The sequence below is a fragment of the Camelus bactrianus genome, chromosome 31 (assembly GCF_048773025.1).
Source record: "Camelus bactrianus isolate YW-2024 breed Bactrian camel chromosome 31, ASM4877302v1, whole genome shotgun sequence".
NCBI classification, from domain to species: Eukaryota; Metazoa; Chordata; class Mammalia; order Artiodactyla; family Camelidae; genus Camelus; species Camelus bactrianus.
In genome coordinates, this window is record NC_133569.1 from 16,804,752 (window position 1) to 16,829,789 (window position 25,038).

At 42.5% G+C, this 25,038-nt stretch overlaps 1 protein-coding gene across 4 annotated transcripts in view; it reads left to right on the forward strand.

Moving 5' to 3' along the window:
- FBXO16 (F-box protein 16) overlaps positions 1-18,084 on the forward strand; it is a 45,283-nt gene extending 27,199 nt beyond the window's left edge. For 2 of the 4 annotated variants that reach the window (XM_010967812.3, XM_045504912.2), the window contains 3 exons: positions 100-332; positions 4,322-4,424; positions 14,381-18,074. In XM_010967812.3, coding sequence (XP_010966114.1) covers positions 100-332; positions 4,322-4,424; positions 14,381-14,422 — 378 coding nt within the window. In that variant the 3' untranslated portion in view covers positions 14,423-18,074. Of the gene's footprint in view, positions 1-99; positions 333-4,321; positions 4,425-14,380 lie in introns of all 4 variants that reach the window. The other 2 variants (XM_010967813.3, XM_074355519.1) reach the window with 2 other exon arrangements.
- The last annotated feature ends 6,954 nt before the right edge of the window (positions 18,085-25,038 follow it).

Sequence of the window (25,038 nt, forward strand, 5' to 3'; positions counted from 1 at the left end):
GTGATGATGATGATGATGATGACAATGATGTTCTTTGTTTTACTGCTGTTATTATTATAGTGTTTTGAGACCAGAAATAATCAAATTTTCTTCTTCTAGACACCTCCAAAAGATGGGTTTGTGATCGCAGACGTTCAGCCAATTACAAGCAGTTCTCTGGAGGCAAAGCCGTCTCCTTCATTAGCTTTCCGGTCCTCTTCCTCTTTAAGAAAGAAGAACCACCCAGGGGAGAAAGAACTCCCACCCTGGCGATCCTCCGACAAGCATCCAACTGATATCATTCGCTTCAATTACCTGGACAACTGTGACCCCAACGAGCAAAGCTGGCAAGGGTGAGAATCGTACCCTCCTCCACTTCTTTGCTTTTAGAAACAATTTCCTAGCTCTTCAGTCTATGGCTAGATGAAAACAGAACTTACTGTGAAGTACAAGTGCTGTTAACTACATAGAAGCAAAAAGTAATTGAAGAGTAAATGAACCACTATTGGTAAATTTGCCCTGTTCTTTAGGATTTGTTTGCATTTTGTAGCTGTAATGCTTCAACATTACAGCTTCTTTTAATATTTTAATACCTCAGATTCCAATCTAGCACCATAGGGTTCGTTCTAGTCTTTTCCTTCTCCATATCTGCACCTCCCTTCTCTGACAGTGAGAGATACACACACACACACACACACACATACATACACACACACATACATACATGCACACATATAATTTTGATTTTATATTATAGGTACATATATAATTTTGTATAAAAAGGTATTACATGTAGTATATACACAGAATATATATTGACTTACTAATTCTGAAACTAATTTCAGATTGCTAACCCATATCATTATGAAGACAATCTACTAACTAAAATTCAGTATTTGTTTATGGTTCTTTTTGCCTTTAGCCTTTGGGTGTATACTCATAAAACTGTGTTCAAAAGTTATGTGAGTTCTTTCTTGAAAAAATATCTCCTTCAGGATGAGTATGTTACATGACTCTAAAGTTAAAACTTTATAAAATACACAAAAAATGTGCAGAAGGCATGCCCAGAACAGCACCACACCCCCATCTCCTCCACACCACTTCTGCACTGTCACTTCGCCCACCCTTTCCCTCTTACCAATCCATAGCTTCTAGTTTATCCTTTCCATGTTGCTTTTTTGCACAAAGCTACCAAACATGCCATTTTTCAAATACCTGATTGGCAAAAACTTTAAAGTTTGACAATACATTCTGTTGGTGAGGCTGTGGGCAAACCAGTACCCTAGGACATTGCTTGTGGGAATATAAATTGGCACAAATCTTTTGGAGAAAAATTTTATAATATCCAGCAAAAAGTAATATGTGTTTACATTTTGACACAGCAATCCTACTTCAAGGAATAAACCTTGAAAATACCAAAAGTACATCAGCCCAAGTTTGTTTCTTGCAGCATTGTTAATGAGTCTGAAATATTGGAAATAAATGCTCAAAATAGGAGAGTGTTTGTTGAGTAAACTATGTATGGTCCATTCACACAATGGAGCACTAAACAACTGTAAAAATGAACGAGAAAGACCTCTGTGAACTGGTAAGGAGTGATTTCCAGGGTATATTGTTAAGTGAGAAACGCGGGTTGCAAATGAGTGCATATAGTGTCTCATATACTCTCCAACGAGACTCAACAACTGATAATATTTTGCTGTTTTTCTTCATCTTCTGTGTCTCTATATTTACATATTTTTCCCATGCCATAAGAAAGTAAACTAAAGACTTTCACCGCTAAATAAAAACTTCAACACTCATCTCCTAAGATAAAAACATTTGCCTACCCAACCACACTGGTATCATCATATCTTAGAAAATGAACAGTAATTCTTTAATATTTTAATACCTGGTCCATGTCAAATTTCTGCAGTTTTCCCAAGAATGCCCATTATAGTCTTTCTTTTTTGCACTAAACCCCACCTGAACCCCCACTGCATTTGCTATGTCTCATATCTAGAACAGTTCCCCCACCTCTTTTTTTCCCCTGTGGCACTGACCCTTTGAAGAGTCCAAGCATCTCCTCTATTTTGGTGAATATAGTGTATGTACTTTAAAAGAAATTGTAGAACTGTCTATTTATCTTTTTAAGTCTGTTAATTTTTGCCTTATGTACTTTCAGGCTTTGTAATTAGGTACACACACATTTGCAACAGTTATGTCTTTCTGTTTAGTTGATCCCTGTATCATTATGAAATGTTCCTCTTTATGTTTACTAATATAATACTCTTTGTCTTGATTCTATTTTATCTGATATTAATGGTCATTCTAGCCTTTTTATGCTTCCTCTTTGCATGGTACATCTTTTCTCATCACTTTATTTTTAAACCTAACTGTGTCTTAATGTTTAAGGTGTATCTCTTATAAAGGTTGGGGGAAATTTTTGAAAATCAAGTATCAGGAAATATTTGGGCAAAGCCGATCTTTTTCCAATAAAAGTTTTTTATAATAGAAATTCAAATATATGCAAAAGTAGAGAGACTAGAACCCCTTGTAACCATTACCCAGCATTTATAGTTTTCAGCTCGTGACCAGTTCATTCCTCACCCACTCTGCTCTTCCCCCAGGTTACTTTGGAGGCAAATCCAAATGTCAGATTATTTCATTCATACATATTTCAATGCCTGTCCTTTACAGATAGACTCTGTCTAAAAATCATAACCTGATACCATACCACTTCTAATCAATGAATGATTCCTTAATAAAGTCAATCAAATACCAAGTCAGTTTTCAGGTTTCCTTGAATGTCTCATAAGGGTTTGATATTTTTAAACCGTCAGTTTGTTTAATCAGGTTCCAGGTAAGACCTACATATTGCATTTGATCCATGTCACATAAGTTTTGCTTTGTTTTGTTTTCGATCCATAGATTTCCTCTTTGTCCTTTTTTTTTTTTTTGTTCCCCCTTGCATGTTGTTTGTTATAGAAATCCAGTCATTTATCCTGTAAAACTTCTCACCTTCTGGATTTTGGTGATTGTCCTCCCAACACTGCAGCTGAACACGTTCCTCTGCCTCCTGTTCAATGTCACACTGGTGGTCAGATCTAGAGGCTTGAGTATATAATGATCATATACTTCCATCATAAAGCACATAATTTCTGGTTGTCTCTGCTTTTCTGATGTTTGTGGCCCTTGATGATCAACCTTGGTCCATTATTTTAGGCAAACTTTTTCTGCAAAGGGTCAGACAGCAAATGCACTAGGTTTTGCAGGCCATATCCATATCTCAGTCCCAGCTGCTCAACTCTGCCATCATAGCCTGAAAACCACCATAGACAATATGCGAAAATAGGCATGACTGTGTTCCAATAAAACTTTATCTACAGAAATAGGCATGAGTCTGAGTTGCCCTCTGGGCTGTAGTTTGTGGATCCCTACTTTATCCTATTATATGTGATAGTTTTAAAAAACAAATACTCATAATGATACAAACACAGCTTAACATTTTTTTTTTTTTTTTGGTGGGAGGAGGTAATTAAGTTTATTTATTTATTTATTTTTAATGGAGGTACTGGGGATTGAACCCAGGACCACGTACATGCTAAGCATGCACTCTACCACTTGAACTATACCCTCCCCCCTCTTAAGATTTCTTTACCTTTGTTTTTGTCCTTACTACTAAGAATATTCAGACAAATTACTGTCTTAAAATCCCATGAAGTAATTCCTTTGTGTGGGGTAATGCCACCAACTTGATAGACAAGATCATTTGTTTCATCTTGTTTTTAGATTTTAGGAATTTTCTTCCTTCGTTTTATTTTGTAATTCTGGGAAAAATTGAGATGGTTCCAAAGTCAAATACAAAACAAGATGTATTTGGAGAAGTTTCGCTTCTGTTCCTACTCCTCCATATTATTGCTTGTTCCTGATTGGGAATCCTGCTTATAGGTAACTGTTTTTCAAAGTGTTGTGGTACAGCCCTTCCAGTTAAAAAAATATAAACAAACACACACACACACACACACACACACACACACACCTTTCTGAAAGAAATGGTAGCACACATGACATGACACTTTATTACCCCATTTTTCACGCACCAGTATGTCCTGGAGATCACCCCACAGTTACATCAAGAAGCATTCTGCCTTCCTTTCTCAAGGCTCATAGTCCTCAATTGTTGGATGTGCCAGAGTTTATTCAACCTGTTTCCTGTTGATGGACATCTGGCTTGTTTCCAGCTGAGTGAAAACAATCTTTTAAACCACAGGAACAACAAAATCAAGTGGACAAATAGTTATGCCAACACCAAAGCTTTAAAATAATATTTGTGCTTTCCCCAATGCGTTCCAATTTACAGAAGAAGGAAAAGACATGAAATGACCCCGGAGGTCAGCCGACAGTCACGTGATAAGAAAAAGAAATTGCAGGACAGATCTAAACTAAGAAAAGCACATTCACTGGTAAGTATTGCTTACAAAAGATTCCCCATCAAAGCGTTAATGAAAATTGCTGGATTTCTATTTGTGAGACTGAATTTGTTCTTTTTTTTTATTGGAATCATCAAGTGATGGTTTAAATCCTGGTCTCTGACACTGACTGACAAGCTATGTGACCTTGATAATGTCCTTTATCTTAACTCTCTGAGCCTGTTTTCTCACCTGTTTAAAAAAAAAAAGCTTAGATGAATTGATGTTTATGAATTTACTTTGAAACCTACACTATCTGAAGGGAACATTATTGTCATTGGTTCTTTCTTCTGCTGTGAGTCTTTTGGGGTGTTGGGGAGGGGGACCTATAGAAATTTCTGTATAGAAATTACTTCTCTGTAGAATGAAGTTTCCACGGCTCTAAGAAAAAGGTATGCTTTCCATAGCGTTCCTGCTACCAGTGCAGCATGAGTACAAAAGTGCATTTCAAATAACGTCAGGGAAAAAAATGAAGAACTTTCTTTCCCTAATTAAAAAATACCTAATTGACTACCTAATAAAGTCAGTGATTGGGACTAGGGAGCATTATTATTTGATAGCAGAGTTTCCCAGATTGTGGTTCTGTACCCACAATGGATCCCTTTCAGCACATCTGAGGGTCTTTGGAGCACAGTAGAAAGGAGTAAGGTTGGAATAAAAAGTTCATAGTAGACGTGAGGATAGAAAAGGGCTGAGGATATACACTCAAGGAACATTAACATCAGATGGATGTCCACTGGGAGAGGAGTAAATGTGTACTCATGAATAAATCACTTTTATGGCTCTCCTTTAAAGCCCAATTACTTTCTGTTTAAATGCATTTCAAGTGTTATGTTCAAAAAAAAAAAGAGAGAGAGAGAAGAGCTTTTAAAAATAGAGTAGTCTGTATTCTGAGGGGCCAATTTTGTTGGGCTGGATGAGGCTTATCATAGACATATGTACAGATGCCCAGGGGATGGGGAAAGCTTAAAACAGAGCAGTAAAATTGTCAGTGAAAACCATTATTGAGGGAAGTAACTTGAGGAGGATTATCACCTGGGCCATTCAGTCGTGCTTCTGCCTGGCTCCCCAGCCCCTCCGAGGCCAAGAGAAGTCTAAAGGAGAACAGGAAATTTGAAGGGCGATCAAAGTTGATCCGTAAGGTATGCTTACAAATCATCCACACAGTCGAACATTTTTCCAGCTTAAAAAGCAAAATAAAAACAAAATAAAATCAAAGGCTAAACAGAAGCCTTCCCTGTGGATTTTTGACGGTCACTGTCTGTCACACAGGAGCCGGGCTTGCTTAAGTTAAAATAATCATTATAAATTGAAAACTTTACAAGTTGAGCGAATGAAAGCTGAAAGGGAAACCAGGGCAAATTAGACAATGGTGGAGAGCAGTTAAGCTGTTAACAAATGAAATGTGATTGTATCGGTCTGTATGTTTATGTAAATATGCTAATTAGCACCACTGTTGCTGCTTAGTAGTTCGGCTAAGATGCATAAGGCACAATTAAACCCTCCAAAAGTAAGCAGGGATCTCTGACTCCGTAGCAGTGTCCTCCGGATAAGCAGGGCTGTTTGGGCCACAGGCTGCATGTGACTAAGGCCCCCCCGACACATGGTGGCAGGTAAGTGGGCCACATAGCTCTGAGGAGATGAGCAACCTCCTATGCGAGGCAAGGTGCTTGTAAAAATGAAGAAATGCTGGATATGGGGCCTGAGAGGAGAGGAAATGGGGACTGAGGAAATTCAGTGAGAGGACCTAGGAGAGCAGGGAGCAAATGAAACTCTGACAAGTGTGCAGCTGCGGAGCCCGGGTGTGACTGCAGCGGAGAAGATCACACACTCTTTTGATAGGAAGTTCTTGCATCATTTAGACAGGTTTATCGAGGAAGATTCAGGAGGAACTAGACAAACAGGTGAGCCGGCAAAACTTAGGGGAACACATTGTGAAGACAAGAATGAGACACAGATTGCCAAAGCCTGATGGGTAGGCGAGCACGAGGCCCTCGAGTATTCCTTAACCCCTCTAAGCCGAAAAGGGGCACGTGATACTGGGAGAAGCTAAAGCTTTGTGAAATGGAAGAGTCCGAAGAATACTCCTTAGGTCATCTCTCCGGGGCGTGGCTGTCAGGCCACCGCGACATCTTCACTTTTTGCCTGTCATTACTCAGAGTCTTCAAATATGAGAGTCCTCTCCAAAAAGAAACATTCTCAGGGAAACAGTTGCGAATCCACATATGTTGCTGTGAGTTGGTGATGTTTTCTGTTACTATTAGGTCTGAGTTTTCAAAACCTCCCCCTCTCCATCCGAGGCACCTGATTTCCTTTTCTTCTTCTAATTCCAGTGCTGCCTCATTGCAGCCGCTTCACTGAACCACCTTTTGGTGTGAATCCTTGATAGAAGATAGAAGCCTAGATCTGATCACTAATGCTTTGCAATTTTGAAGGTCTTTTTTTTTTTAAGTATATAAAATAACAAGAAATGCCCGCTACCATTAGTTATTATTTTTAAAAAATTCCATACAGAACAAAGCAATTAAAAAATATAAACACTGCAGTATAGCCGGGTACCATCTTAGACGTCAGAGATTTTCCCATCTTGTGTAAAGATGTGAAAAAAATTTTTTCTTTTCCAAACTCTCAACAGCTGGCCCCGTGAGTCCTCTTCAGGAAGGGGAAGGGGAGCTGTCTCCCTGGGGGAGAGCCACTTGTCGGGAGGGGTTGGACTATAGAGGAGGGAAAACCTGTCTGGCCGCCGGCTGTAGATTAAAGGGAGAGTTGTTGTTTCTGCTCCTGCCAGGGGAGGGCGGGGGAGTAGAGTTGGGGGAGGAAAGAGAGGACGAGGAGAGAGAAGCCAGCCAGACTGAGAGAAGCTGAGACCAGGCAGGGGAGCTGGGCGGTCAGTGGTAGATGGTGCGCCATCTATGCCCATCAAATTAATTTGGCTATCACTGGGATGTAAACCCTGCCTTCCATCTCTATAATAAATTTTACTCAGTTTACACCTGGGAGCAAAATCTCTAGAAACCAAGAAAACGAAATCCCCTCATGACAATTCATAAAAACCAAGGCGGTGGGCTTCAGACTTCCCAGGCCCTGGAATTGGGACTCCCAGGACCCCAGCTGCCATCTTGTTTCAGGTCTTTTGTTTTTTCTTTTTCTATCAAGTTAAGTATAAAAACAGATACCTTTTGTCTCACACTGAACTTTTTCTTGGAGATTAGAAGTCCTCACTTTCTAGGTGCTGATTTGGCCAAGGATTTCAAAAAGCTTGCTGTTCACAGCGTTAACAGAAGCCGCTAATTGCCTGCTTACTCTAATTGCTTTAGATAAGACCTTATCTTTTCCTCGCTCTGCTGACTCCAGCCTCTGCAGTTACCTTCTTGACTGCCTTCCAGGAAAACTTGATTCTTAGTGTCCAGATTCTTTTAAAAACTCTTCTTTAAGCTTTCTCACTCCCACCCCTCCTCCTTCTGGGTCAAAAGAGGAGGAAAAAAGAGTATCCTCGAAAGTGATTCCTGGTTTATGTCCTGGAAAGAACAATGGTTTAAGAATCAGGAAACCCTGACTTCTAGCCTCACCTCTACTGTTAAATGGCAGCCACGCACCCATTTGAGTTTTCATTTCCCCACTTATAAAATGTTTAAACTACATCTTTAAAGTCCATTCCAGGCTAAAATATGAAGCTGCAGACCGAAGATCCTCTCTCCCATCTAGTACCTGAGGGACACTGTTGTGACTAAAGTGACTTTACATAGAATACCAACAAAGAATCCAGCATATTCATGAATCCTAATTAGAAACTGATGGAAACTGGTTTATCTCCCATCTTTTTCTTTGAACCTTAGAAAACATAATTAATTAGAACAAGAGAATTTACAAAACAGAGTTTACACAGTTGCTTCCTTGCAGGCAATCTTTAATAGATTTCTTCCAAATCCTAACGAACTGCCCCCACCCCCGTGTTTGTTTTATAATGTCTATTTGGTTTGGATGTGCAGAACTAAAAATATCTAAAGGAGAGATTTTTAATGATTCAGTTCAATCAGTGAAATTCCTGAGAATGCTATTTGGAAGAAGAATCAGAAAGAATATGGGATTTGCAGTTGGTGAGACTTGGGCTCTTTTACTAAACAGTGCAACTTTGGATAAGTACTTAACCTCTCTGAGCCTCAGTTTCTTTATCTGTAAAATAGGACTAATGATACCTCCCTTGCAGGACTGTGGTGAGGACTAAATGCCAGGTGTATCTTAAACACTCAATACATGTTTGTGTTCTCCCCTATTAAATACCTTATTTTTCACTTTGCTGACCAATGGCCCAGGATTGGGACTTAATCAGCCTAGGTTCAGTGCCTGAACAATTTTAACAGCTCGCTGAGTTGGGCCAACTTATTAACAATCTTGGAGGCTCTACTTCCTGGTCTGTAAAGTGGAGTTAGTAACAACAGTGCCGAGCTCAAAGTAAGCACTCAGTAACTGGTAGCCAGCAGAGGTAATAGTAGCCATAGTACCCATGGGAATCACACCAGACCCCCGCTAAGCTGGCAAGGAAGGGTGGGAGAGCACGGATGCTGAGAGCTGCAAGAGGCTGATGGGGGTCGGCCAGGTGGCCAGGAGGAGGCTCCAGCCTGTGGCATAAGCTTCTCCTTCTCACTTTTACCTTAATTCCCACTTTTCTTTATCTTTCTCCTTTGTCTTCTCCCTCACAGTTTCTGCTGTGTAAAGATGGTTGCATCCAGAGCTGTACAGAAACATAAGTCATCTATTTTCTTTTCCTGCACAACCTCTAACATCTTGTGCCTGCTCATTCCTCCTCATCTGTGTCGGGATTTCTATTCCATGCTCCCAGATTGGGATAGTGTGTGTGTAGTTAAACTCAGTGCCATGAATTCTGTGCTGTGTGCCCTCCGCTGCCTTCTAACTACAGTGCTGGCTCTTGTTAATTTCTGATACCTACGAGAAGAAAATGCCTAATGGCTAAGAATCCTGAGGGCAAAATTAACTCTCAGGCAGGACCCCTACTTAGAGTCTTTGCATTTCTCCTTTGCCTCTAAGAGAGCATAGTTTACCTGTTCTGTCTTGTGGCCCTTTGTTTTCTCACTCTGTGCATCGTAAATTACCCTGGCGTCTCCAACAGGACTGATTCTACCTGCTCAGGAGGGAGAGCGAGGCGAGAGGTATAAATCCAACAGTTGAAGATTTAGGCACTGATTGCCCAGAAAGTGGGCCAAGAACAGAACCCCGGAGAATGCTGATAAGAACCCCGGAGAATGCTGATGTGTAACACGTGGCTTTGTGTAGATGTGATAGCAACATGGAGAGACACTACTGGCGAAACCTCTCTAGGAAAAGAACCATAAATTCAACTGATGAGAAAAATACATTCAGATTACCTGATTCCATCTGGTATCAGATCAAGGAGAGGAATACTCTTTGTGATGATGCTCCAGTCCTAGGATTACTGGTAGATTGCGTGGCCGTTGGCACCCTAAGCCCGTCAGAAAACAGGAGACAGCAGGCGGACCTGCTTGAATGTAAAGATGACTTACATCAGCATTGTTTCTAGGAGCAAAAGATTGGGAACAGCTCAAACAGCTGTCAATATGGTTCATCCGTAAATGGACTATAGTACAACCGTTGAGAGATTGAGGAAGTTCTTTAAGTTTTGATTTGTAACAATCACACACATACACACGCCCATTCACATACTATCATATATATATAGTGAACAAAAAGTGATGGTGTTTGTAGTATAACACCAATGGTATCAAAAAGGAGATGGGGAGGATATATTTGCATCTTATATGTCTATTTGCTTGCAGTGCATAAACTACCTCTGGAAGGATACACACGAAAAAGGATAATATTGGTTGCAGAAGGGAACTGAAGGGCTGGGAGATGAGGTGGAGGGAGGTGTTTCACTATCCTTTTTTGTTTATTTCCAGTGCTGAGCTATGCAGAAAAGTAACCTATTCAAAAATTAACAATTATTTTAAAAGACAGAGAAAAGGGGGAGAAGTCAGAGGAGCTGTAGGAAAAGGTCTTGAAGGAAGAATGTAGGACAGAACGGTAGTAAACTAAGCCTCGCCTGGTCTCAGAGTGCTCAGAACTTAAAATAAACCACTTGAAATAAGGTTCAACCATCTCCGGCTAAGACAGTCCTTGTTGTTAAGTCTCTGTGCTGGGGAGATGGAGTTGTCTGGGGCAAGAAAAGAGAGGGGTTTTCACAGCAAGGCAGCAAAGATGAGCAGGAAGAAAAAGGTTTGATGAGTCCCAGTGTGACAGAAAAAACCAACCTTTCCCTCCCATTGTAGGGGAAAATCTCAGTTCAGCCTATCTGTTGCTTTTACTTCGCATGCAGAACACTCATACTTCCAGTACTTCCGGTCACCAAATGGGTGGGGGTCTTCCCCACACCAAGCAATTCTCTGCAACACCAGCTGAATGTCATACAATTTAACTCAATTCTGGCACTGTCTACCTGGAGACAGCTCAGATCCCACCGGTTAAGGGCTCAGTCTCCCAAGACTCCCCTCCTTCCCACCTCAACACACACTTCAGTCACCTGTCACCGCCTAGGTTATCACTTGTGCTTCTGACCAACCAGCTATAGATCAGAGGTTCCAACTGTTACCGAGAGAAGGTTCTTGTCTTGCGCAGGAAAGAATTCATGAGTGAGCCATAGAAAAGTGAAAGCAAGTTTATTTAGAGAGATATACATTCCATAAACAGAATGCGGTTCATCTCAGAAGGGAGAGTGGCCCTGGGGTGTGGAGATGGTTAGTTTTTGTGGGCTGGGTAATTTCATATGCTAACATCGGAGGATTATTCCAACTGTTTTGGGGAAGGGGCAGGGATTTCCAGGAATTGGGCTACTGCCTACTTTTTGACCTTTTATGGTCAGCCTGGGAACTGTCATGGTGCCTGGGAGTGTGTCGCTTAGCAGCTAATGTGTTATGGTGAGTGTGTAATGAGGCTCAAGGTCAACTGGAAGTCAAATCTGCCATCTTGGGACTGGTTGGTTCTAACCAGTTTATATTGTATCCTAAACGGCTACATCATTCTTTTAATGGTTGTGCCCTGCCTACCTCCCTCCTGTCTCACAACAACACCCTCCTTGGGTTCAATTAATGTGCTAGAGCAGCCCACAGAACTCAGAGAAACACATTTCCCAGTGTATTAAAGGATATGTTAAAGGACACAGATGAACAGTCAGATGAAAAGCCACTTCGGGCAAGGTCTGGAAGGCTCCCAAGCACAGGAGCTTCTGTCCCCATGGAGTTGGGGTTTGTCACCCTCCTGGTGTGGATCTGTTACCCGAAAAAACTGGATTTGCCTCTTGGTGGGTGTCGAGCCAAAAGACACAATCAAGCCAAAGAGTGGGAGAAGGAAGGATTCATTATTACTTGCAGCAAGGAAGGAGAACGCTGGGGATCTTTCCGAACAAAGCAGTGTCTCCCCAACAGCAAAACTGGGGAAGTTTGAAGTTAAGGGTACATGCATATTCATGAAGGGGCTTAAGTAGAGGAGAATTTAGCATAGAATTGGGGCCAAGGTTGACAGAGTCCAAGCCTTAGTTGATAGAAGTCAAGAGGATCAGAAAAGATCAACGTGGTCCTTCCATCCTCAACCTGGGCCTTAGATTCTGCAGAACTGGAAGATACATATCAGATTGTAATATCTAGGACTCTGTCTTATCACTGAGCTATTGTTTCTTGATTGCTTTTACTTTGTTCCCTTAAGATCATTAGTTACTGAGACCTGTTTAAGGGCATTCACTGTGGCCAGGCTTGGATCACAGTGACTTAGGCCAAAAATGGCTTCTCCTGTGTCAAGAGAGCCATACCTGGTTCTCAGTACCCAATGTTAGTAAAAAAGAAATTTCCAGCTATTTCAACCAGATCGTCAAATGCTCAGGACCAAGGTCCAAGAGTGTCAGATTTGTATACTTTTTTATACCTTCCCCATATTTTCCCCTTAAATCTTGTCTTTTTTCTTGTAATAGTGGACATTAAAGTTTTAAAATGAAGAGGGTCTGCGAGTTTGTTTTCAGGGGCAGCGAGGAAGTTGGGTGTAGGGAGACCATTTTCCAGAGCCCATCTAAGAAGAATGAGAAGCCACGGTCTGTGTAGGTGGTGACAATTACCAAGAGGAGAGGAGGGGAGCGGGGGAACCCCTGGGACCTGCCACAGTGAAAAAAGAGAACTTGAGAGCAGCCTGCCTGGGCCTGTGAACCTCCCCGGGGGACTTAGGAGGAAAGGGTTCCTCAAATACAGTGAATAAATAAGCTTTGCACTGTAATAGGATTAAACTTGAAACTGTTACAGATGAGGTGTTACCAGCCCATTCTTGTATCACAGAAACCTAGGCTTTTTCTTCATTCAACTGGTATTATTTTATTCTCATTGTTCCTAAAATAGCGCAAAGGAACGCTTCTATTTGTCATCTTACCTTAGGCTAATCTTAGAACAACGCTGAAAATGCTGACTGGACGCCGATCTTAAAGCAACACTGAAAACTTCAAACATGGGAAGATGCTTTACTCCCATTCCTCCTCCCCCTCCTCTTAGATTCTAACAACCAGCTTTGTTTAACCCCAGTTTTGCCTACTCTTTCCCAGAAAAGTCATCAGCAAATATGCATGGATCTCCCTCTAGGGAGGTACCAAGCAGGTATAGGATGCCAGCTTTGCTCTCAGGGAGCTGACAGCCTCATCAGGAGGCAAAAAAGTTACATTCAGAAACCAGTACTACAAATATATGTATGTATAAGTATGACTGAAACATTATGCAGTACACCAGAAATTGACACGTTGTAACTGACTATACTTAAATTAAAGAAAAAGAAAAAAGAAATGAGTGTTAACATTCAAGAGTGTATGTTCAGCGCCAAGTTAGGAGTCAGGATAATAATGGCTTCAGGAATCCAGCTGAGGCAGAAATCCTTGAGGGTCAGGACACTCAAGGCTCTTGGAGAAGGTGGGCTTCCCAGACAGTTAGATTTAGAGAAGGAGTAAAGACAGCAGGTGAGGCAAGTTGGAGGTGGAGGGCGCCTCTGGAAGGAAGGGGAGGAAGAGGGACCTGGCTCTCTGGAGGCAGCAGTCATTGGCTGAGGCAACTTCTGATTCAATGAAAGTCTAGAGTAGGATTTTCCCCAGGTTAATAGAAAGCCTATGTGCTGCAAGCATACCCATCAGGGCGTTAAAGGGATGCAGCGGGTGATCTGACTGTTGGGACCTGCCAGCTGAATATGGAGTCACAGGAGGGGGCCGGCGCTCAGGGAAGGCTCGGCCTCTGTACATCTGCTGAATCTCCTCTGTCAGTCTGCATGCAGTTGGGGCCAAGAGGAGGGTGAATGCACGAGGGAAGATCCCTCCTGCTCCCTGCAAGCTCAGCTGGTTTTCTTTCTTTCCCTTGCTCTCTCATTCTTCCCTCTTCCGGTCCTGCTATGGCCAGATGTCGAGGAGAAATCCTTTCTCACTGTGAGTTTCAGTTGGAATGTCAGCCTGTGGCGTTAGCCTTTTGTGTGCATGTGCAGATTAGGGAGTATCAGAGGTGGGAGCTCCACCAATGCCCACCTGGTCTAAGTGTCACACGTCTCCCCACCCAGTTCTAACACCTCTAGCTCCATGAACTTGAGCTGGCACTTGACCTACCTGTCCTTCAGTTTCATGTATTCATAAAACAGAGATGTTAACCCCTGCCTCCCTACCTCGCAGAATTTTCTTGAGGTTCAAATGAAACATGGTTGTGAAAGCCCTTTGGAGACTAGGGAGCTTGTTATTTGTAGCCCAAGGTGAAGAGTGCATGAGGGGAAAGGTGGGGAAATTGGCAAGTCTCAATAAATCCCATTCAGCCCTATTTATAAAATTGTTTTTTATCCTTAAAATAAGTTTAATGATACAGCTTCCACTGATGTTTTAACGATGCTCACTCTAGTGATATCTTTTTTGTCCCCAGATTTCCCTGAGTGCAGAGCTCAGCTCCCCTCTGCAGGTTTAGCCCATCCTGCCTGGCCTCCTCCTCAGTCAGTGGGGCTCCCAGCCACCGAAGCAGCAACAAAAACTCTCATGCAGCATCTCCAGAGACACTCCAGGCTTCAAGCATTACCCCAGGCCTTATAGGCGAAGATGATTTAAAGATGTGAAAGGACTTCTCTAGAAATGACATGACGCAATGCAGGTTGGAAAGTTGGATGTTCCTTGGTTCCTCTGTTAGAAACAGTCTAGGTACCTCATTGTGCAAATGATACAGTGTTTCAGTAAAAAGTATTCATGACACAAAGGTTGACATATTTATAAACTTAGATAGAAATGTTGAGGGTACCATGGGGTTGATAAAGGGATGGATGAGGCAGGGTCCTGGAAGCCAGCACACTCCCAGGGCTGCTTGAGCAGTTTAAAGATGGGGCTGTTGACCGTGATGTCTGAGTTTGTTACGGCTGTCATAACAAAGTGCCACTGGCTGAGTCCGTTCTGGCTGCTATAACAAAACACCCCCTGATGAGTAGCTTATAAACAGCAGATAGTTATTTTCTCAGTTTTGGAGGCTGGACGTCCATGATCAGGGTGTCAGCAGGGTTGGTTTCTTTTGAGGCATCTCTCCTTGGCTTGCAGACGGCCACCTTCTCCCTGGGTTCTCACACGGTCTTCCTTCTGTGTGCATCTGTGTCCTCATCTCTTATTATAAGGACACAAGTCAGACTGAATTAGGGCCCACCCATATGACTTCACTGAACCTTAAGTACCTCTTTGAAGACCTTATTTCCAAAGACAGTCACGTTCTGAGGTCTTGGGGGGGAGAGGACTTCAACATAGGAACTTGGTTGGGGGGATGCAACTCAGCCCATTAACACTCCCCATGGGCAGGGCTAAGAGAATCAAGACGAGTTGGCGAGGCACCTGGAAATTAGCAACAGCGGAAACCTTTCTCCTCCTTCAGCCTGAAAGGACGGAAGAGAAAGGTCATGCTATTCCTAGAACCCAGTAAAGCGGAACCCCGGAGTGGGCCACCCAGCTACCAGGCACAGAGTAGTACACTGCACATTGTGATCACTGTGAAAATCAGGGCCTGGCAGGGAGGAAAGAGGAAGAAGTCAGAGAACAGAGAAGCCTGGAGGCTACAGCTGGTCAATGTCAGCCTTTGAGGCAGGGAGTGGGGCTGACGGGTGTGCCCGGGAGTGGGCGGGGAGGGCGAGGATTTGAGGAGGACAATAAGGAATAAGCAGCTGATGGAGGAGCCACAGTAGACATTTCCAAAGGAGGAATTACGATGGAAATTCAGGCAACGTCAATGGGCTTTAAAGAGTTACTGGAGAACAGAAAATGCTACTTAGCTGTGAAAATATTCATCATACATTCTCAACTCAGCCACCTACTCCTGTCACCATTTCAAGGTCCCAGAAGTTGCCATTCTAGGATACTTATTTGGGTGAGTAAAGCAGAATGCTAGGAAGACAAATATGTTTGTCAATCATGCCATGTTGAGCACTTACGTTCTTATTCTGTATACTGTAATGTGTGTATTTTTGAATGGTTTGAAATGGTGGCCTGGTGGGATGGCCCAGGATACAGTGGTTTGGATGCTTGAATGATCGGTGGAGACAAAACACGACCAACTTACAGTGGATTCCTGGTTTGCACCTCCCAGGGTGAGGCTAACGTGTGGCACTGAGAGAAGAAGGAAAACACGCCAGGAGTGAGACCTGCTGCTCTTCCCAGGGGCGAAGCAGACAGCTGTCAGTTAGCTTCCTCTTCCAGGGGCCTGAGCCCACACGGTCGGCCCCTGGGAGCCAGGGGCAGTGGTGTCAGCTGCAGGGGTGGGGGTAGGGGGTGCAGTTGCAGGATTCTGCCCCACTCTGCCCCAGTGAACCCCTCTGATTATGTCTGGAGCCAGTCACGTTGCAGGAATATGTTTGAATGGGCCAGTCTGGAGTATGTCCCCAGCCCCGCTCTGGAATAAACCAGAATCTCCTGGGGCAGAGGTACAATCAACAGAAAGAAGTACTCGTCCAGTAGGAGTGGCTATGTCTTGTCTTAAGCTGTACCGGGTCATCTGTTCCTGTGAAACAAACCAACCCCAAATGTAGTTGCTTTCAACAGTCTGTTGTTCTCATAAATCTGCAGGTTGGGAGGGTTTGGCGGGGTGGGGGGTGTCCTTGTCTCCCATCCATACAACATCTTCCCCCCAACAGAGGGCTGGAAGGTCCATTTCCAAGACAGTATAGGGAGAGAGAAAAAGAGTGTGTCTCACTGATGTCTCTTCTTATAAGGACACTAATCAGATCAGGGCCCCACCCTTAACACCTCATTTAACCTTATTTACATCCTTAGAGGCCCCATTTCCAAATACAGCCACTCTGGGAGTTAAGACTTCAACACATGAATTCAGAGGGGACACAAACATTCAGTCCATAACATCCCCCACAGCGATATGAATTAGACAACAGTTGATAAAGATGAATTTATATTGATATTCAAGAAAACTTCACTGAACCTATGTGCGAGACTCGTTGCTAAGAAGCTCTGGGAATATAGGTAGGACCAAAAAAAAAAAAAAACAAAAAACCTGTTGCTGCCTTTAATGAGTTTATAACTGTGAGGAAGACAGAGCAGCTGTTGTGACACAGTGATGGTGATGGCTGCAGGGACAGCTTGCTGTGACAGCTCCTACAAAGACCTGTCCTGGGAATAAACCACCTCCTGGGAGCTGCAGAAGTGATGTCCAAGTAGAAACTGTGGTTGAGGAGTACCGAGTAGTAAGCAGGGCTGGGTCAGACAAGGGGAAGCGTTCAGGGGAAGGTATGCGGAGGCCCGAGATGAAACTAGGGTGACCACGATCCTGGTTTGCCCAGGGCTGTCCTGGTTTAGGCACTTAAAGTTCCACGTCCAGGGAATGCATAGGTCACTGTGCCTTATCCAGGGACTGTAAATGGCTCAGTGGAACTGGCGCACAGAGAAGCAGGGGTTGCAGCGGGGTTGGTGGGAGAAAAGCTGGAAAAGGGGGCAGGAGCCCACGCAGGAACCAAGCCGCTGTAGGAGTTAAGACTCTCTTAGAGGTAGTTGAGCAATCAATAAGCAATCTTAAATAGGGGAGCGACGTGCTGAGACTTGCATTTAGAAACAGCTCTATCTGCTGGATAATTAAGGCGGGGGAGAGGATATAGCTCAGTGGTAGAGCGCATGCTTAGCATACATGAGGTCCAGGGTTCAACCCCCAGTACCTCTGTTTTAAATAAATAAATAAACCTAATTACTACCCACCATGGGAAGAAAAAAGTTGTTTTATCAATTAAAAAAAAAAAAGAAGAGGGACAAGACTGCAGTTGGGAAGCCATTGTGTTTTTCCAGGGAACAGATGATGGTGACTTAAAGTAAAATAATGGCAGGAGATGGAGAGAACCAGAGGGCCAGGAACATCTTAAGAAGTAAGAGAACTTACAGATGAAATACAGTTGTGGGAGGTGAGGGAGAAAGAAAAATCAAGGATGACTCTCAGATGCTGGCTTGGGAAACTGGAAAAAGTCTCAGGAAGTAATTAAGATGCTTTGGAAATACCTTCCCCCCAGCATCCTCCACGAGAAGACAGACAAAGCAGCCCTTCTTCTGCTTCCCATGCTGCTCTGTTGACCTAAAAATCTCAGTTATTGTGCAACTGCCCCAGAAGTCCCAGGCCTGAACTGTCAGGAGGCTGACAGGAACATCAGGATAGGGAGGAGGTTTGGGGCGAGAGAGGGAAAGCAGGGGGCATTTGTCGCACTAGGTCCTTCCTAAAGGTTTACATACTCTAATCATAGGAGGTAGTGGGTGGGACTGTTATCCCCATCTCATAGCTGCAGAGTGGAGGCAGAGTCCCAGCCACAGAGCAGCAGAGCTGGGCTTTGAGCGCAGGTGTGTCTGACTCTGAAGACTGCTCTTTCCACCATGCTGATGAGCACCTGCTTCTACCCAAATGCACACGTTGTCACTTCTAATGCCACGCCTTGATTCTGTCTTCATTCAGCATTCAAGAAGGATGCGGACCAAGGGAAGGACTCTAAACCCCACCCCACCCTTCCCAGGGCTCTAAGAGGCCAGCTGAAGGCTGCTTGCAGGAGCAAGGATTGCAAAAGAGCTTCTTAATGCTCTGTAACTGGTCCCCACGCTGATTATGCCTGCAAAAGCCCCAAAGCCATACGTCCTATGTAATTATCTTTGTAAGCATCAAGGTAAGGGAAGCTATGGAGACAGTGTGTCCATCAACAGCCTGTTTAGGGAGGGAGGGAGGGAGTGTCCGGAGATGGAACTCAAGGGATAGGTAGCCAAGGGCAGGACGCTACAGGGACGGAAGGACCACGGGATGAGTCCTCAGGGCCCCTCCCCACAAGATGGGTGTGCGCAGGTGAGCTTGTCCAAACCTTAGAAGAGGCTCTGGAAACCTGACAGCTAGACCCGTGTGGCCCCTCCATGGAGGCTGCCCTCCTAGGACTTGGACTCCCTGGAGCTGGAGCCGTAAGAGAAAGCCCATTGCCAACTTGAGCTCCATCATACCCAGCCTCACAGCTTTACATTTGGATGTGAATCTCGATTTATCTCTGCAGAGTCTTAATCCTTCTGAACTCACATAGTAATCTATCCATTTTGCTTAGAGTATCCTATTATTATTTCTGCATGTATTGTATTCCTGTCCCCCTTTTAGATTGGGAATTCTTCAAAAGATCCAAGTTTCACTCACTCCATGTTCTCACATTTTCTTTCACGCAGTAGGCACATGACTGGAGTTTGACTGTTGTCATTGCAGGGTGGGTCACCAGATCTGAGATGTTCATGTCTCAGCTGGCTTCTTTATTTACTGACACTGGCAGACAAAGGACACCAGAGGGCGCTCCTTCCCTTCTTATCTGAGTCCAGGGAGCTGCTCCTTTTCTGCCCACTGGGCTGTATCTTCAAAACTCAGGCGCCACTGAAAACATGTTTTTTACCTCTACTGGGGAGAGGCTTTGGGAGACTTTGAATATTTATACCGATACCTTTAGAGAAATATTTATTCAGCTCAAGTCTTTGATTCCACCCAAATCAAACAAATATTCACAGTTTTTAAAGAACTTACAGTCTAAAGAAGAAACATCTATTTTAAAAATTAACCAACCACTTTCTACCCATTAGGATAGGTATTATCAAAAATAGAATGTGGAGAAACAGGAAGCTTTGTGCATTCCTGGTGGGAATGTCAAATGGCAGCCACTATGGAAAATCATATGGTGGTTCCTCAAAAAATTAAACAGAATTACCATAAGATCCAGCAAGTCCACTTCTGGGTGTATATCCAAAAAGATGAAAGCAGGGACTCAAAGAGATATTTGTACACCCAGGTTCATAGCAGTATTATTTGCAATAGCCAAAAGGTGGAAGAAACCCAAGTGTCCCTTGACCGATGAATGGGTAAACAAAAGTGTAGTACATCCATACAATGGAATGCAATTAAGCCTTAGAAAGGAAGGAACTTCTGACACATGCTATAACCTGGATGGAGAAAGGACAAATACTGTGTGGTTCTGCTTACACGAGGTTCCCAGCGTAGTCAGATTCATAGAGATGGAAAGTGGAATGGGAGTGCCAGGGGCACGGGGTATTTAATAGGAACAGACTTTCAGTTTGGGAAGATGAAAAAGTTCTGAAGATGGATAATACTGATGGTTGTACAACAATGTGAATCTACTTAATTCTACTAAAGTATACACTGAAAGGTAGAAGAATGAGCGAGACAGAGAGACAGAGATGTGTGTTTAAACTCCATTTCAGATACAGCCCTGTTTCTTACCAAGGCTTCTGAGAACGACCCCTGCTAAGACTGTGTCCCACCCACCCGGGCTCTGGCTCCACCCCCTTTGGTGTCCTGGGACGGTGCGTTCTCATTTAAGCCTCTTTCAGGTGTCTCACATTCTTTACTCCTCACTTCACAACTTGTCCTAAAAGGGTTTTCATGTGACCCAGCCTTGTTCCCCTCCTTCATCTCACTTTCTTGCAAGTTATATGTGTATCTTGCTTTTTCTCTTCAATCTCCACTCTCCTTAAATCAGAAAACCTGGTCTCAACCTGAACCTCAGGGCAACTGTACTCTCATGCTGTCCTAGTCCGTTTGGCCTGCTAAAGCAAGATACCACAGACTGGGGGCTTACAAACAACAGACACTTACTTCTCCCTGTTCTGGAGGCCGGGAGTCCAAGGTCAAGGTACTGACAGATTCAGTGTCCGGCCAGGGCCCTCTGCCTTGTTCACAGCCAGCAACATTTCCTGTGTCCTCACCTAGTGGAATAGGTGAGGGAGCTCTCGGGGGTCACTTTTATAAGGGCACTAATCCCACTAAATCACCCTCATGTCCTAATCACCTCCGAAAGGCCCCAAATAGTCAAACCATCACTCTGGAGGTTAGGATTTCAACATATGAATTTAGGGAGGACACAAGCATCTGGGTTATGAGGCCATCTTATGGAAAAGCCCAAATAAATAAATACTCCCTTGCTAATATCATTGAAACACCAATAACTGACTTTTCATGAGCCCCCATCTGCTTGTCATCAGTGTGTTTAACCAAGATGCCATCCTTTTGTACTTTAAAAAAAAAAAAAAGTTGTTTCTTTTCCGTATCCATAAGGATTCTAAAGGCAAGACAGGATCCCGGCAATCAAGGAAACTACAATGTAGCAGGGAGTTTCCTTGTAGACAAGAAACTGTTAGAGAACCTCAAAGCTCTAGTCTTCATTTTAAGTGTTAAGCATAGTTGTAGTTCAAAGAACACAGTATGGGCTGTAATAATTAAAGAGCAGTTCTGAAAGTGAATCTTGACCCAAGTCCTGAAGGAAGGGTAAGGCTTGGATAGGCAGAGAGGAGGCAGCAAAAGTAGGAGCAAGAGGACGGAGGTAGGGCAGTTTGTTACCAGGAGGGGAGTGAAGGCTTGACTGACACCCTGTGAAGGCAGAGCAGGAAGGGCGGTGGGAGGGTGGGGCTGAGGGCAGGCAGCACCTGAGCAAGATGCAGTAAGGAGCTTCTGTGTGTGCCTGCATCAAGAAATGATGAGATAAAATGAGCATTTCCAAAAAGTTAGATACAGGATCAATTCACGTGGGAAAAGACTATATAGGTAAACTGACTACTGCAGCAACAATCCAGGGATAAAATGATGATGCACTGGATTATGGACAGTGGCCCTAATGATTAAAAGAAATGGATGAATTAAAACAATAAGCCTTTCCATCATTCCAAAGTCCACAAATGATAAATGCTGGAGAGGGTGTGGAGAGAAGGGAACCCTCCTACACTGCTGGTGGGAATGTAAATTTGGTGCAGCCACTATGGAAAACAGTATGGAGATTCCTCAAAAAACTAAAAATAGACTTACCCTATGACCCAGCAATCCCACTTCTGGGCATATATCTGGAGGGAACTCTAATTCAAAAAGATACATGCACCCCAATGTGCATAGCAGCACTATTTACAATAGCCAAGACATGGAAGAAACCTAAATGTCCATCGACAGATGACTGGATAAAGCAGCTGTGGTATATTTATACAATGAAATACTACTCTGCCATAAAAAAGAATAAAATAATGCCATTTGCAGCAACACAGATGGCCCTGGAGATTATCATTCTAAGTGAAGTAAGCCAGAAAGAGAAAGACAAATACCATATGATATCACTCATATGTGGAATCTAAAGAAAGTACACTATGAACTCATCTACAAAAGAGGAACAGACTTGCAGACTTAGTAAACAATCTTATGGTTACTGAGGGAAAGGAGGTGGGAAGGGATAAATCTGGGAGTTTGAGATTTACAAATGTTAGCCACTATATGTAAAAATAGATTTTAAAAAGGTTCTTTTGTATAGCACAGGAAACTACCTATGTTTTATAACAACAAATATATGTATGTATATACATGACTGGAACATTGTGCTGTACACCAGAAATAGACACATTGTAATCGACTGTACTTCAATTAAAAAAAATAAAATAAAATGATAGGCCTTTTTCAACATCCACAGATCAAGCAATGTGATTCACCACATTAACAAAATGAAAGATAAAAATCACATGATTATCTCAATAGATGCAGGAAGAGCATTTGACAAAATTTAACATCCATTCATTATAAAAACTCCCATCAAACTAAGTGTAGAGGGGATGTACCTCAACATAATGAAGACCGTATATGACAAGATCCCTCAACAGTGAAAAGTTATACTCAGTGGTGCAAAGTGAAAAGCTTTTCCTCTATGATCAGAAACTAGACGAGGATGTCCACTCTTACCATTTTTTTTCCGACATAGTACTGGAAGTCCTACCCAAAACAATTAGGTAAGGGAAAGAAATAAAAGGCATGCAAATCAGAAAGAAAGAATGAGAACTGTCTCTACTTGCAGATGACATATTATGTATAGAAAACCCTAAAGATTCCACCAAAAAACTGTTAGAACTAACCATTGAATTCAGTAAAGTTGGAGGATGTAAAACCAATATATAAAAATTAGTTGCATTTTTATACACTAACAGTGAACTATCAGAAAAAGAAATTAAGAAAACAATTCCATTTACAATTGCATCAAAAAAAAAAATAAAGTACAAAGGAATAAATTTAACCAAGGAGCTGAAAGATCTGTACACTGAAAACTATAAAACATGGATGAAATAAATTGAAGATACAAGTAAATGGAAAGATTCTGTGCTCATGGATTGGAAAAATTAATATTGTTAAGATGTCCACACTACCCAAAGCAATCTACAGAGTCAATGCAATTCCTATCAGAATTCCGATGGCATTTTTCACAAAAATGGAACAAACAATCCTAAAATTTGTGTGGAACCACCAAAGACCCTGAATAGCCAAAACAATCTTGAGAAAGAACAAAGCTGTAGGCATCATGCTTCCTGACTTCCAACTGACAAGGGGTTAACATCCAAAATCTATAAAGAATTCATAAAATTCAGCAGCAAAAATAAAATAAAATCTAATTTTAAAATGGGCAGAAGAACTGAAGAGACATTTTTTCCAAAGAAGACAAACAGATGGTCGACAGGCACATGAAAGGGTGCTCAACGTCACTAATCGTCAGGGAAATACAAATCAAAACCACCATGAGATATCACCTCACAGCTGTCAGAATGTCTATCATCAAAAAGACAAGTAGTAACAAGTGTTGGCAAGAATCTGGAGGGACGGGACCCCTCGTACATTTGATGGCAATATAAATTGGTGCAGTCACTGTGGAAACAATATGGAGCTTCCTCAAAAAATTGAAATAGACCTACCATATGATCCAGCAAGTCCACTGATAAGTATATATCCAAAGGAAATTAAATAGGGTCTCAAAGAGGTATCTGCACTCCTATGTTCATTGCAGCATTATTCACAATAGCCAAGATACGGAAACTAAGTGCCCATCAACAGATGAATGAAGAAAGAAAATACGGTGTATATACACGTGGAATATTATTAAGCCATGAGAAAGAAGGAAGTCCTGACATTTGCGACCACATAGATGAATCCTGAGGGCATTATGCTAAGTAAAATAAGATAAACAAAGAAAAACAAATACTGATGGCACCACTGATCTATAGAGTCTGAAAAAAAAAAAAAAAGAAAAGAAAAGCAAAATTCATAGGAACGGAGAGTAGAGAAGTGGTTGCCAAGGGCTGGAGGCAAGATAGAAACAGAAGAGGTTGTTAAAAGGGTACAAACTCAGCTGTAAGATGAAAAAGTTCTGAGGATCTAATATAAAACATGGTGACTGTAGTTAATAACACTGTGTTGTGTAATTGAAATTTGCTGTGAGTAGAACGTAAACATTCTCACCAAAACAAACAAACCCTCTGCATTTAAAAAAGATCCCCAGGTGTGTCTTATGCCCTCTGATGTTTGAAGAACACTGTTGTATACCATTCTGTTCTTTCCCCTGCACTTTTCACAGTCATGCAGTGAGTTAGAAGGAGAGAGTATCGTGATTTTAGACATTTTCACCAAGTAGAGAGTTGATTTGTTCCTTTAAGGCTGGACAGGATTTGGATGGGTAGGCGTGAGCTGGGACAGAGTTCCAGCGAGATAAGATGGTTTATGCAAAGAAAAAAAAAAAGCAAATGTGAGCAGAGATTAGACAGCTTTTTCTGAAGTCAAGGCTTCATGAAGGGGAGTAGTAGTGATAAAGCTGGAAAAACCCTGAAGAAGCAGCCAAGGTATTTTCTTGGGAGTGCAGTGTTTTCTCTAACTTGTTCATGATGAAATTTTGATATATTTCATTCCGTCATCCCCAAAAGAAACAATTTTTAAGAAAGAAAATGACTCTACCTTTGACACGCATTATAACAATCACAACTACCAGCCCATCTGCCCATGAGAAAACCAAGCTGTTGAAATAAATTCGATCTGCCGTTGCCAAATCTTTGTTATTATTTATTTGCTGCTTGTTCACTCAGTTTGTCATCTGCTAATGCTAGCAGATAAAAGTTTGGATCCTGACTAGGATGGAAAAACAAATATGGGGGGGGGGGACCTTACAAACTGAGGAAACTCTACCCATTACATACTCTTTTCTCTATGCATTGGGAAAAGGTCAAGGTTATTTGATATGCGGGCAGACCACCTTA